At 36.3% G+C, this 15,770-nt stretch overlaps 1 protein-coding gene across 1 annotated transcript in view; it reads right to left on the bottom strand.

Moving 5' to 3' along the window:
- Positions 1–813: 813 nt before the first annotated feature.
- LARS1 (leucyl-tRNA synthetase 1) overlaps positions 814–15,770 on the bottom strand; it is a 70,790-nt gene continuing 55,833 nt past the window's right edge. Inside the window, exons 27-32 of the mRNA XM_004384945.3 lie at positions 15,505–15,615; positions 13,151–13,261; positions 9,633–9,737; positions 7,572–7,667; positions 5,897–6,029; positions 814–1,176 (exon numbers count right to left, since the gene is read on the bottom strand). Of these exons, the coding sequence (XP_004385002.1) occupies positions 971–1,176; positions 5,897–6,029; positions 7,572–7,667; positions 9,633–9,737; positions 13,151–13,261; positions 15,505–15,615 (762 nt within the window). The 3' untranslated portion in view covers positions 814–970. The remainder of the gene's footprint in view (positions 1,177–5,896; positions 6,030–7,571; positions 7,668–9,632; positions 9,738–13,150; positions 13,262–15,504; positions 15,616–15,770) is intronic.

Below are 15,770 nucleotides of genomic sequence, written 5' to 3'. Positions count from 1 at the left end.
ATTTACATGACCTCAAGGTTAGAATTAAGTTTCCTTCAGGTTATCAGAATTAGTCTTTCCTCAATATTGAACTCATCAAGAAATAGAAGTGTTTCTCTCCTTTGTCAAAGTCTTATATTTTTTCCTCATGTGAAGACAGATGGCACAGACAATATCAAAAGATAGTCCAGCAAGATTAAAAGAATACATTTTCAATACAGTCAGCACTGATCTTTAAACACAATTGGACTCAAGACAAATTTGGCAAATGCAGTTCTGGGGGGGAAAAAAAACCCTCTCTCTTAAAACGCTTAAATTTAGGGTACATGAAACAAACTGCTTATAAGCTATTGATATTAACCTTCAAAAAAAAACCATGACTGATGATTAATTGAATATATTAAAGCTAAAAAAATTCTTATAAAATGTAGGACCTATTTGTTCTTTATACAAAATACTTAGTATTTATAGTCAAGTCAAAATATTCTCATTTGTTCGTTTAAATCATGAGTGACTTTCTTAAAAAAAAAAAAAAAAAACTACCCGTCTAATTTTTTTAAAGGAGAATTAAGTAATCTTTGACTATGATTCTGAGCTTAGAGCTAACTCCATAAATACATATAGTATAAAAAGCTGTTAGCTACTCCTTAGCCTTCATAAGTAGTATAAAGTAACCCACTGCCATCAAGTCGATTCTGACTCAGTCACCCCTCATAAAAGAAGCATACTGACACTTTTGTATTAATCTGAAAGACTAGAAGTTCCTGGGAAATACCAATAATTTATTTAAAATATATAAACTATGAACCAAATCACTTCTCTCTGAGGCCCAAAGAAGGGGAAAAATTTTTATTAAGTCCAAGAATCAAAGACAACTTGGTGTATTACATACAGAATTATCTAGGTCCAGCCTAAGGTTCTCAGAGCCAGTTTGTAGGCACAGAGCAGTGGTATCCCCAGAAACCAGGATAAACCCCCAATTTGCATGAGTTTAATGAACCAGATAGATCACTGTATCGCCAATATCTGCCTTCAGCCCATTTTCAGTGAGATGAATTTTCTTGCTCGTGAGATCCACATGGAAAACAGCATGCTCGGAAATGGGAGTCTTCTCAGAGTATTCTTTACCCAAGACAGGAATTTGCCGAGGTCCCAACAGTGGATCATCAAATCTCATCAGTTTTACTCTGGAAAGGTCTGCCAGCAAAAGACATTATCAATGCGAGCATTTAATTACAGTCAATGACTCAAACCTACAACTGAATCTGACAACTCACATTTTAAACACACTGATTGCTGTATCTAAACAAAAACATTTTCATCAGATTATTAAACAGTATCCAATCACAGGAAGCAAAGCTGACATCTAACAAATCTTCATCCCCTATAGGCTTTTAACCAGATCAAAGATCGTCAGAGATTCTGTATAAACACTGACATCTCCTGGTATTACAGTAAAACCTGCAAAAGCTGGAGTCTGTGTAAGGCAGAAACCTGTCAGAGAAGAAAACTCAAATATTTTCCATTAATGAGCGATAGAAAAGTGGTAAGGCTGCACCCTGTCAAAGGCAGAAAACTTGCAAGGCCTGGAAATACAAGGCAGTCCCGTCAAGTTGCAGCTCTCACAGGTTTCACTATATGAACCAGGAAGGAGGAAGGATTGAGTACATTTCTGAGCATTATCCTATCTGGTCTCTCAAATCACTTTTTACATACTTTAATTATCTTTCAGATTATCAAAAAGTCTAAAACATTTCTCTTTCTTGTCTTGTTTCCTAGAATATATTACTACCCTAAGAAATAGCATACCAGTTTCTTGTTTTGCGCAAAAGATGAAAAGTGTTGGTATTAACAAGTTGATGAGAGACAAGGGGAGAAGCGGGAGGGCAGAGGAGAGGGCAGAGCTTTTAGAATTCTGCGCTTTTGGATGAGCTCCAATCCTACCCTGCTTGAGATTGTTCTGATCTGCTCTTGTGCAAGCTGGTAAGATGGCTCCGGACAAAGAAAGCCCTTGTCCCTAGAATAAATTTATGATCCATCAATCTTGCCAACAACTAAGCCCAAAATAAATTTATTTATTTCAGCAATTCTGAGACTACCCATCACCAGGTGGTTTTATTTTATATGGTGGGAAAAAAACATAAATAACTATAAATGCTGATTCTAGGTTTACATCTAAGTGTAGCATGGCTAGTTATGTTTCCCTTGATCCACAGAAATAGAAGATATATATTCTGAGTTACCTCCATTCTTTTCTATAGCAGATTGCTAGGTGGTCTGTGAGCTACATGCCCTCATGTTGCCCTGAAAGTATGAAGTTTAGCATGGAAAGGATGAGAGACAGGAGACAATGCAGCAGGCAGCTATGCCAGGAGTACAAGTTATCCAGACATTCTATTCTCTTTGGAAAACAAAAACCAAAGGGCTGCAAGTTCAGAGTAGGGATCTTGGGGCTTAGAGGGCAATTATCAGCAACTACCACCAACGCAAAGCCTAACTGAGAGTCTTTAGGGAGTCTCTGCAGAGACCATACAATCTATTCCCAAACAGAGTACAAGCCCTAACAGTTAAAATGGGAAAGAAGCAGGCATAGGCTTCATGACAACCATGATCTTATTTTGGGGAAAGAAAACAATTCATTTTAACAGCTATTGCAATTCAACATGTACATCAGTGGTACCAAATATTTTGTTATGGAAGCAGTGACAAGTCCTGCCAGCAGATTTTATGCACAAGGCCTCTTACTGCAGATTTGCCTCTGTCTTTCTCTCTCTGAAATAGACGTCCCTCACCATTCCAAGCAATTCTGAATCAAACTATTTCAAAGAAGCCTTGGTACTCAGTCAGACTCCTAAGTGACAAAATATATTTGCTTTGATGTTTCACCATGTAGTTCATTACTGCCAATAAATTCTTGGCGCTTTCTTAGTGATTTTACTATCTTTTCTTATCTCAGACCTCTCTTATCATCGAAAATATTGACATTTAAGTCTGAGACTACACAAAATTCAAGGCACTTAGAGAAAAGATGAGAGAGACTGAAAGTCCCCAGGGATTGATAATGGAAAATGGAGCCTTTCACCTCCAAGTTATTAGTTCATATGTGGCATGGGTTGAGACTGATTTAAAGTCATTATCATCAAATAGTTGCTCAGTGGCCTTTGTGGAGTGAAATGATGGTTTTAGTCCAGTTCCTCCTGGACCTAGATCATAATCATTCTCAATACAATTGGCACTAATTAGACGACTTGCTGGCTATTACGGCAGACACGCCAAGAATTTAACTCCTTCCCCATCTCATATACTCAATATACTCAGCCCCCTGAGATATCAAAGAATTCTGAGGGCTTGTGAAAAAGTCTCAAGGTTAGATCTCTTCTGTAGATACTTAGAGAATATTAATCTCAAACTCCCCCCCAATATTTCTATTTTCTAAAACTCACAGCCACTACTGACACCAAACTTAAAGCATTTTATAATATTATTCACAGCTAGTAAGACAAAGGAGATAAGAACTATGCCAGAGGCTCAGTGACAAGTGACAAGACATAGAAAATACATTTCAGTACAATTCTGAAGAACCTAGTCAGGGCAGTATCTGAATGCATTTAAGAGGAAGCAGGCTTAGCATCATATAATATAATTTTCAATATAGAAATGCATCCTCTTATGTGCTACCACCTCACAATAATCCTATACAGTGGGCCCACACAAGTATCTATTTTCTTTAAGAGTCACCTGCCACATCTTTCTCCCCCAGAGCGGCTGGTGGGGTCAAACTGGCGACCTTTCGATCAGCAGTTGAGCGTGTAACTGCTGTGCCCCCAGAGCTTCTATTAAAAGTCACCATATTGCTCTTCAAGATTAAGAGTTTATTGCTGTTCAAAATCTTCTCATGACAAAAGCCTTTAGGCAGTATAAAACACCCAAACGGCAGGCCATAAAGTGACTTCCTATATGTTCATTTTTCCAAATTTCCAAGTTCTGCTTCTTGTGAACTATAAGTTCTAAGGGAGGCACTATCATTGTACAGTACCTGGTTTACTGAGGGAAATATACGAAATGTGTATAAACTATAAAATCTCTAACATGAATATTGCTGATAATGATGCCCTGTATACAGTTAAATAGGCAATTAGTGTTTTCCTCCTCTTAGTATGCTCGTTCCCCTCACCATCATGAGGATAATTTTTAAAGTGCCATCCAAACAATTGTTTCTCCATACATTCATCCCTGATCACAGCTGGAAATAATATCATCTTCCTCTGTGCTCTACATCTGATCTGCACCTTTCTTATTACACTGAGCAGTTTCTCCTTAGATTATGATTAATATTATGTGCTTCAATAGCTTATTCCACTACCCCTACACTAGATGCAGCCTCCTTGTTGTTGTAGGCCACTGAGTCAATTCTGACTCATAGCAACCATATGGGACAGAGTAGAACTGCCCCATAAGGTTTCCAAGGCTGTAAATCCTTCCAGAAGCAGACTGCCCCATCTTTCTCCCATGGAGCACCTGGGGGGTTCAAGTGCCAACCTTTCAGTTAGCAGCCAAGCACTTTAACCACTGCGCCACGAGAGCTCCTTTAATGCAAAATAGAGACTCTCAAATTTAATTTGTCTTCATAATTTGGAAGAAAAAATAATACAGAGAAACACTAACTCCCTTCACACTCTGCTTAGCTTAGAACCTGGCTGAGTTATGAAAAAAGAAGCCACAAATCAGTACAATAAATCTAATTGTAAAAGATCTAGACTTAATCATGATAAGAAATTTAAGTTATTTACATATTTTACCTGGAGGCACACTGTTTAGAAGAAAGAATATAAGCTTTAGAGTCAAAAAGACCTGAGTTTGAATTCCAGCTACAGGATTTACCAGCTGAATGAACTTTGCAAGTTATTCGCATTCCTCAGCCTCCACTTCATCATCTACAAAACCCCCGCTGCTGTCGAGTCGATTGATTCCGAATCACAGGGACCCTACAGGACAGAGTAGAACTGCCCCATAGGGTTTCCAAGGAGTGGCTGGTGAATTCTAACTGCCAACTTTTAGTTAGCAGATGAACGCCTAACCACTGCACCGCCAGGTCTCCTCATCTATAAAAGGCAGAATAATAATACCTTCTATGTCATAGGGTTGTAAGAGGGCTAAACAGTTAATACGTGGCAGACACTCAATAAGCTTTATTTTTCTCTCTTCCTTCCCCAAAAAGGAAACCCTCGTGGCACAGTGGTTAAGAGTTACAACTGCTAACCAAAAGGTGGGCAGTTTGAATCTACCAGGCACTCCTTGGAAACCCTATGAGGCCGTTCTACTCTGTCCTATAGGGTCCCTATGAGTCAAAATCGACTCAGTGGCAACGGGTTTGTTCCCCCCAACCCCAAAAAACAGATACAGGTGGGCAGGTTAGTTTGGAACACTATGGGTATGTGTCCCTTAATTCTGAACACCTGTGAAGAGAGAACAATTGCTCATTGCAATTTTAGAGCTAGATGGAGCCTTAGAAAAACATCTAATCCAATGTCTTCAATTTTTCTAAAGGAGAAATCAGTATAAAGCTTAAGTGACATGCAGAGCGGATTAACCAATAAGCAAGGTATGCACCAGCTTACACTAAGCAAGGTACACATGGCTTAATTGTGCTTACTTACTAACCTGTAGAGCACAATTTCACCTGGGTTTCAGAGACGATGCTTATTGGATAATGCGTCCCTGGTGACATGGCAAAAGCTGTTTAATCAAAGTATCCCAAAGAGAATATAGGCTTCCTGATTCCCGGCCCAATACTCTTTCCACACTACACAGCTGTCCCTAAGCAAGCCAGTTACTTTTCCTTCTCCTCTCTGCTTAGAACTCATCAATTCCACAAGCTACTGTATTGCCCAATGGGGGTTTCAAGGAAACCATTTACCTTTGATTCCTCGGTCCATTTTCATTAAACGCCTGATTATGGAATCATGGTTATCTCCTTGCCTGATTTCAATTTTTGTTGAGAAGTGGCCACTGGATGGCTGAGGATTCACTAGGGAAACCAACACACCAGGCTAGGAAAATAAAGAGAAAATGACTGCTAAAGGAAATCAAAATGGAACACTGCCGAGGGAGGGGAGAATCTCTGCAACATTTTTAATGCCCACTGAAAGACAAATGGGCTAGCTCTAATTCTGGTATTTGAAAATCATGACCAAGGGATACTTAAATATCAAAGAAAAGATTTATAAGCTCATGCTTACAACCAAATGCTTAGGTAAAAATAACTATGACTATGTATCAGTAGTGATGGAAGACAATAACAATAAATACATTTTCTCATCCATAACCACCATCATTTATTGAATTTCTACTATGTACCAGGCACTGCACTAAGCACTTTATAGACATTATTTCTATACCCTGAGAGGTAGTTCTTTTGGGCCTCTTTTCACAGATAAGAAGCTGAAAACAAGAAAGATAAAGAAAGTAGTCAAGGTTACACAGTAAAGTGTCAAGGCCAGGATTTAAGCCAGTTCTATACCATACTGCCTCCCACTTTAAAGAAACTATACAGTCAAGGACCTTGCAAGTTATTTTAAGAGGAAAAAAAGTCAGCTGAGTCTTGTGACTAACAGTAGCCTAACAGAATACTTAAAAGTGGCTTGAAATGAATATATTTGTAGAGAGAACACTGTTTCATATACCTATCTCCCTGGTCCAAATAACTGCACTTTTATTAAAAACAATCCCCACCCCCCAAAAAAAACCAAAACAAAACCCCACTGATGTTGAGGCAATTCTAACTCATAACAACCCTACAGGACAGAGGAGAACTGCCCCATAGGGTTTCCAAGACTGTAAATCTTTATGGAAGTACATCTTAATAAATATTTGATTAGGTAATGAAAGTATTCATTACAAAGTGATAAATTCAGGAGGTCTCCACGATCATCTTATTCAAAATAGGCTTTTTCTGTTAGTTGGATTTTCACTTAAATGTGATAAAAAGTCCTCTTTTTATCAAGTGGGACATTTTATGGACCCTCACAAATGCAGACCACTGGACCAAATATTGCCAATCTAAATGAGTTCTTAGAGAGTAAATAAATAGAATCTCTAACTCAAAACCTATTTCTTTTCATCAATAATGGCCTGAAAAAAAAAAGCACTTGCAGCATAACTTAAGATGGTACATCAATCTGATTTATACCAGAAACCAAAAAGCAATGAGTTACAATCAAACCAAGACTCATCTAAAGTTTGAAAGTTCCTTTCCATTGTTTAAAAAACATTTACATTTCAATTTCCACTGTATTTTCTTTAATAAAACCCAGGTTTTGAAAATCATATTTTTATTTTTAAAATCCCAAAATAATATCCAATGCCATCCATAATAGTATAAGGAAAAGTGAGTGCCACCCCAACCAGGGAAAAGGAGGCCTCAAGTCCAGTGCCACTTCCAACAAACTATATGGCCTGGGACAAACTAATTGCTTCACTTCTCTGGACCTCATTTCCTTTTATCTTTGAAATGATGGGTTTGGATGTAATGATCTCTCAGGTCTCTTCTAGCTCTAAAAATGCAGTGATTCAGAAAGATTCTTTCAACTTACTTCTGTTCTAAAAACATTAAGTGGTTTCCCAGGACAGCAGTCTTCCTTGACTTTATCTTCTGCTTCAGAAGCAAACTTGACTTCTATGTGCTCTAGCTAAACAGAGGGGAAAAAAACAGAAGTCATTAGTATCACTTAATAAGATTGAAATTAATCGTCACCTCATTTCACCAAAGAGCAAAACTAGGTTCTCCATTTAACATGAAATGGTCTGTGCAATTTTATTTTCCATATAAACATTAAATGAAATCTGTAATCAATTATTTCTTAACACTCATCTTAGATGTCTCACAGTATTGTTATTTATACTGTGTTATACAGCAGTGTTTATCATTTTCTACAACGACATCTGGCATCTATCTGCCATACAAGAGAAATGAAAAGTAGCCTAAAAGACTTCCACTTAAATAAATGAGAGAAGAGCTCAGAAACTTAGCATTCGGGAATAAAACTTACTTACTTGACTTGTGCAACATCAGCTTTATTTGATTCAGCATTATTGCATATGCCTGAATATAAGATGATCCTAAATATAAAGTATATTCCCATTTTCCCAGAAGTTTTTGACCTGCATGAATATCTATATGAACATTTAGAGATATTTATAAACTAAATGTCTCTTAATAATCTTTAATTTGTTAATTTCATTATTAACTCATTTAAAATTATATTACATAAAATGCTAATTTAGAAATAACTTTCTTCCATTCCCACATTTCATGAAACAATTTTATTCAAACTCTAAAACCTGTGTTTTTGTTGTTTTTTTTTTTTAACTTTAGCGTCTTCATTGTCACTAGAGGCACTTTTTGTATTCTCTAACGATTTTCTAGAGCTATTTATCTTTCCTTTTGCCTAAGTTGTCTGAAGGACAGCATTTTTAGAATCTATATATGAAGTTGTGACTGAGGCAGGAGGAAGGGATAGAGAGAACCTCAGAGATATATGAAAGCTATTAGTAATGTTCTAGTTTTTGAGTTGAGTAGTGAATTCATGGATGTTCACTACATTATTAATTAAAAAGGAGAAAAAAAGAAAAAGAAAAATGGGGGGGAGGGGCAAGCATTGACCAATGATAGTAAATCATGAACCAGCGATTATAATTAGTCCAATTCTATGAATCTGAAGTCTAAAAGGGAAAAAAAGAAGAAATTCAGAATGTTCCATAATATGAGACTTTGAAAGTATTTGAATATAAAGTCTCCCCTTGTTTCTTTTTTTAAAACTTTAATTTCTTTCATTCGTTTTTTTTTTAATAATACATCTGTATTTAAGGAGCTGAGATTCCTTCTCTATTGACTCTTCTTTTTTTTTTTTTAATATTTTATTGTGATTTTGGAGAAAATTTACCTAGCAAATTAGGTTCTCATTTAACAATATCTATACATATTATTCGGTGACATTGGTTACATTTTTCACAATGTGTCAACATTCTCATTATTTCCATTCTGGTTGTTCTGTTTCCATTAATCTAGCTTCCTTGTCCCCGCTGATCTTCTCATTTTTGGTCAAGGGTATATGTTGAACACTAGGTCTCATTTAGATGACTGTTTAGAGGAACACAGTACTCATGGGTGTTATTATTTATTTTATGAGCCACTCTGTCTTTTTGCTGAGAGGTGACCACCAGGAGTGATTTAAGTTCCAAGTTTAAAAGATATCCCAGGGGTTCAGGGGTTCCTCTAGTCCGTACTGGTCCAGTAAGTCTGGTCTTTTTTAGGAATTTGAGTTTTGTTCTACATTTTTCTCCCATTCTATCTGGGGCCATCCCTGGTCAGAATCTCTTCATTTTCTTAAGCATAATTTTAAGGGGAAAACCCAGGCATATATAGTCTTTTATGTATAGGATAGTTGATAAATGAAATAAGATGACAGACCATTTTTTATTCCTGCAACTTCTATATCCATACCATTCCCTTTCCCTCCAAAAATATATGACTGATATATTTAGCAAAGTTCTAAACATGGAAGATGAAATTTATATAAAAGCTTATTAAAAAACAACAAAAATACATTATGGTTGACTACAGTTGACTAATTATTACAACCCTTGGCCCTTACCTCAAGAGAATTGGTCAAGTAGACTATATTCTCCATAAGCACCGCCTGTTCATCAAATTCCAATTGCAAATCCAGAACTCGAGGGCCTAACTTCTCCAGATTTTCCTAACAGCCAAAATGGTTTTGAAAAACAAGATGACATTAACAATATGTAGAAAAGAATACATTTTCTGCAAAGCAATCACTGTTCTCTCAACTGATAAAATCTCCAAAGTTGAACAGTTAAAGGAAAGGCCTGGACTCATGGTTTCCCTTATCTATGTTTGCTTGTTAATGAAATTACTAGATGTTGGTAATTATCATATAAAGTATAAGATTAAGGAAGTAATGAAAGACTAGAAGGCACAAGTTTTCAGATTTATAAAGTATTTATCATTGTTTATTTACACTGATAATATTCACTTTGTTAAGGAATCAAACAAACGTGTAAATATATATTCAGGTAATAAAAAAATTACAACTTTGAGATATCACCTTTTTAAAGCTATCTCAGAAAATACTAAATTAATAACAACAAAACAAAAAACTCCAGAAGATATTTCTGCGAAGTTTAAAAAAGAAAAAGTCATGCTATATGGGTACTCAGGTAATCTTATAGCATACATGAAACAATTTTTTGTTCTTAATTTCCTTGACTATATAATATTTGAAGCTCAAAATGTAGCCTTACAGATCCAAGTTCATATGCACAGACATAGCTAGCAGCCTGGAACATGTTGCACTTACATGGAAATGACCTGACATTATTCCTGGTATTCACTGTTTATCATCCAAGTTTTTTCCATGGAAAAGTGCTAGAAAGCCATTCTTCCCAGTTTTATTAACCACTTTCAAAATCTGTAAACCCACTTACTTATCTGCAAATCATCAATATTATTTTTTTAAAAATTACCATTCTAACAGTCTGATACTGGTTCTTTGAATTTAAATGAGGTCCTAAAGAAGCCAACTCTTGGACTTATAGCATCTAAATATATATGTACAGATATTGTTGCTGTTAGGTGCCGTCAAGTTGGTTCTGACTCATAGCAACCTTATGGACAACAGAACAAAACACTGCCCAGTCTTGTACCATCCTCACTGTTCCAGTCTCATTGACAGTCTTCCTCTTTTTCGCTGACTGTCTACTTTACCAAGTATGATGTCCTTCTCCAAGGACTGATCCCTCCTAATAACATGTCCAAAGTACATGAGATGAAGTCTCACCACCTTACTTCTAAGGAGCATTGTTTGTACTTCTTCCGAGACAGATTTGTTCATTCTTCTCGCAGTCCATGGTATATTCAATACTCTTTGCTAACACCGTAATTCCAAAGCATCAATTCTTCTTCAATCTTCCTTATTCATGGTCCAACCTTCACATGCGTACAAGGCGACTGAGAATACCATGGCTTGGGTCAGACGCACCTTAGTCCTCAAAGTAACATCTATGCTTTTGAACACTTTAAAGAGGTCTTTTGCAGCAGATTTGCCCAATGCAATACGTTGTTTGATTTCCTGACTGCTGCTTCCATGAGCGCTGATTGTGGATCCAAGTAAAATGAAATCCTTGACAATTTCAATTATTTTCTTTGTTTATCATGATGTTGCTTATTAGTCCAGTTGTGAGGATTTTTGTTTATGTTGAGGTGTAATCCGTACAGAAGGCTGTAGTCTTTGATCTTCATCAGTAAGTCCCTGAAGTCCTCTGCACTTTTCAGCAAGCAAGGCTGCTTCATTTGCACATTGAAGGCTGTTAATGAGTCTTCCTCCAATTCTGATGCCACATTCTTCTTCATATAGTCCAGCTTCCCGGATTATTTACTCAGCCTACAGATTGATATGTATCTATATACATATATACTTATATATTATCTGTGTGTGTGTATATTTATGTATCTAATATATATATAAAACCATATATATTTTATATATATAAAGTCCTAGGGTAGTGCAAGTGGTTAAGCTCTTGACTACTAACCGAAAGGTAGGCGGTTCTAATGTACCCAGAAGCACCTCGGAAGAGAAGCCTGGTGATCAGCTTCTGAAAGGTCACAGCCCTGAAAACCCTATGGAGCAATTCTAGTCTGCACACATGGGGTCACCATGAATCAGAATCAACTCAATGGCAACTAACAACAAGTGTGTGTGTATGTGTGTATATATAAAATACTATTTTTCAAATCAGTTTCACTGGATTCTCTTAAAGCATGTTAACAAAATTAACTACCTCTGCAATGACCAAGGGTATATTTTGTTGGATCCACATATGGACAATGGATCTGGCATTCTGACCAATGGCACCATCTGAGTGGGGAATGAGCGAACTATGAGTACCCCAGCAAACATATTATAACTTGATCGGTGCAGGTCAACCCAGCATTCTAAATCATTCATGAAACTTCTTATGTCCTGTGGCTCAGATAGCTGACTTAGGTCTAAAAGGATTAAAAGGCTTTCCTGAGAATATCAATCTACTCCAATTCTGAACAAGACAAGAGTTCTGGTCTCCATCAGGTATCTGCAGCCAGGAAGGCCTCCGAATTAACCTAAAGAACACCAATAACCACAGTGTGCCTAACAGGCTTGAAGACACTGATTTACATTTTTTTTTAAAAATGTACTGAGCCTACTTCTTGACAGGCACTATTCAAGTACTTTAAGTGCATTACTGAATTTACTCCTCACTGCATTCCTAAAATGTAGGTTCTACTAATATCCTCATCTTATAGATGAAAAAGCTTCTGAGGCCCAGAGAATTTAAGTGATTTGTCTAAGGTCTCAAAACTAAATTTTCAGGATTTGAATGCAAGTTTGGGGCCAGAGGCTGAGATCTTAAGCAATAATCTATATAACCTTCTCTCAGTCAAAAAAATCCAGTAGATTAGTTAAGTATATGAAGAAAACTAAAAAGTCTAACTCAGTTGGTGGTGGTGGGGGGGGGGCAGTACCTCCCACCTGCCCCCAGGAAGTATTTGGTAATGTTTGGAGACATGTTTTAGTTGTCATAACTGGGGTGAGGCAGCTGTACTGATAGCTAATGGGTAGAGGACAGGGATACTGCTAAACACTCTACAATACTCAGGAAAATCCCTTACAACAAAGAATTATCCAGCCCAAAATGTCAAAAGAGCCACTGTCTGACCACTATAAACAACCATTTAACCTGTTAAGCTAAACCTGTATAAATGTAGAATCTTGTTTCTAAAAATAGGATCTAGTAAAAACACTCCAACATAAACCAAAAGAATATGCTTCCTTCTCAAGCTGAAAAGAAGGGAAGGTAGAACATGAAGGGAATCATTTAGTGTAGCAATTCTAAACCAATTTTTCTTCCATAATCCCTATTTTCACATACTCAGCAATTTCACAAATAAACCCAAAATCTGACGGATCACTTCTCACAAACATTGACTGAAAAGTGCTATTTTAGCAGATTTTTGATGGGAGACCCCATGCCCAATGCTTTTCCCCTTCATTCTATTGTCCTATCTAACCATTACTCCTGTGATTACACCTACACCATGTCCATAGCTTACCTTAATCATGGCAACAAATGGCATCACTTTCTTCATATATTTCTTCAATTCCGGCAAATTGGCTAGTTCACTAGCAATGACTTTGTTATCAGGCAGTTTTCCACTGTTAGCCTAAAAACGGGGGGAGGGAGGAATAAATATTTTAAAGATAATGCAGCATATACCTATAGGAAGTCTGCCAGACACAGAATGATGGCCTCTAACCATTGTCAGAGAGTAGCAGAAGAGAGTGCAGCCCCAAGCAGCAGGGTGAAGAGAAAGCTGAATGAACAGTACAGAGGGGGTCTGTATTCCATTTAAATTCAGAGGATACATGTTTTTTAGTGCAAAGGAGAAAAACAGATGTTCTGTGCTGAATATTCAGTCTCTCCTTACAATAATGGCACCTCCAGAATTGTAACTTTAGATTCTACATGATAAGAAATTCAAATGGTCTTACAAAGATGTTGTTGGTTTTCCAACTTCTAAAGCATTTCATTAATCATATTAACATGAAAAAAATATACAGCTATCATACAAGGTTCATGTAATATCTGCCTTTGAACACTTTCTTATAAATTGTTAACACAAATAGGAAAATATCCTTAGTTATCAACCTGTTAATAATAGTATCATTTCTATCTACTCAAAAACGACTATACCATATATCAGAAATATATAGCATATAAAGTGTATATATCATATCACTAATATGCATATATTACTACATGTGCTGACTGAATTTTATTTCATTACTGCAAACATCCACTGTCCCCTTCTATAGAGTGAGAAATAAAACAAGCTGTGTTTTCAGAGTTTGGAGTGACTTATTCTCTCTTTATTGTAAAAGCATACCATCAAAACTAAAGGTTGAGAATGAATCTAAATGAAAAATAATATAACTAAGCTTTCAAATAATCTATTGACTTTAAAGTCCAACCTTTACTGAAGTACATGGAAAAAATATTTTCTCCACTTGTCAATGTGTTACTCTGAAATACATATGAAAGAAAATGGAGAGGGTAGAAAACACTCCTTTTCCTTATTTAAGCCAAAAGGTGCCATATTCAACATAAAAGCACTCTTAATTATAAACTTTTTTTTTTTTTTAGTTCTTATGGATGAAAATAAATATTTGAAAGGAAGCTAATCATTCCAAATAATGCCAAAACATGGTTTTGTTCTGAAACTAAATGATATCTAGTCAATGAATACTAAACAAGGACATAAGCTCTAAAAGCACAGAGGTGATGCATTTTTTAACACTGGGACATTACATACTACATTTGGTTCTTCCATTGCTTCCCTGAAAACAATGATATGAGTATGCAGGCCACTGAGGTGCCATCTCATTCTTCTGTCCAATGAAGTAGCTCTCACTCCTTTACTTACCATAATTCGAAATGTGCAAGCAGATTTTAGTGGCTACCTTCTATTTCTATTACACACAATCAAAGGTGGAGGTAGTTCTCCATAAAAAGAGGTTCACAAGGAATACAAAAGCACTTGTTCTTCTCTTGCCATCGAGTTTTACAAATGTAAAAGCAATTTTATGAGTTTTTCTTAATTAATCCTGAGAACTGTAAAAAATACTGAGGCAAAAATGCAATAAAAGTCCGGAAAATCAAAGCTAAGGAGGTTTTCTCCATGTCATCACTATACATTTTGGCCGCTATCCCCATTTTCTCTCTTTCTCTTTCTCTTGTTTAAATATACTTAATGGTTTATGTCTGCCAATAACTATTTTAATAACCTAAGCAAAAAAGCCAAAATTCTACAATATGCGTTGTTTCCACATTTTGAATGTGAAAGAAAAAACACAGGTGAATTTTTCTCTTTAGGAAAACCTAAAACTCAGATTAAATATTGAGTTTCCTTTAAACAGAGCTACCTTATTTAATAGCTATTTATCTAACAGAACCATAAACATTGCTGAGCTCTTTGTTTCTATAAGTAATTATCAAATTGAACATTTCTTTTAATGCACTCAAGAGCAGAGCTTCAATTTTTTTCATACATACTGAGGCTAAGATTTTGTGAATCCCAGTGTTCAAGTCACAACAAATTCAAAAGGCAAAATCAGTCCTTTTGCTTCATAATTTTAACTACACCTAGGAAAAGCCCCGTATCTTTTAATTACATACAACTATATCCAGTATATTTTTGTGAGAAGTTTCAGAAATGTTGAAAAAGCTGCAGCTTTTCACTTGGCATTCATTTAAGAGAGACCAAGGATAACAAAGAACACTTTTTGCCTAGAGGTAATTAAACAAAATGGTCTTCCTTCCACTATTCATTGCCAGCATGCTAAAACAAAAACAAAACAGGCAATAGACAACAATGTTGTGGCAGGAAAGGTCTATTGAGAGCATCACCTCAAAGTGGTTACGTAGAACTGACAGGGTGGTATGTTGCCAAGGTGGATAGTTTTTCGCCACGTAAATGGTGCAATGTGAAGGCCTCTGTGGTGGTTGCTTGTCAGTCTTCTACAGGGTAGGAGAAAAGGAGAAAACATTTGATCACTTTAATGTAAACCAAAAATGAAAAAAACCCCTCCCCCTATATACAATATTACTCCTTTAGCATTAAAATACATATATACTGTAGAACTGTATCAGCAGTGAAGATGGCACTATACACT

The sequence above is a fragment of the Trichechus manatus genome, unplaced genomic scaffold (genome assembly GCF_000243295.1).
Source record: "Trichechus manatus latirostris isolate Lorelei unplaced genomic scaffold, TriManLat1.0 scaffold00130, whole genome shotgun sequence".
In the NCBI taxonomy this organism is placed as follows: Eukaryota; Metazoa; Chordata; class Mammalia; order Sirenia; family Trichechidae; genus Trichechus; species Trichechus manatus.
This window is presented reverse-complemented; position numbering and strand designations above follow the sequence as displayed.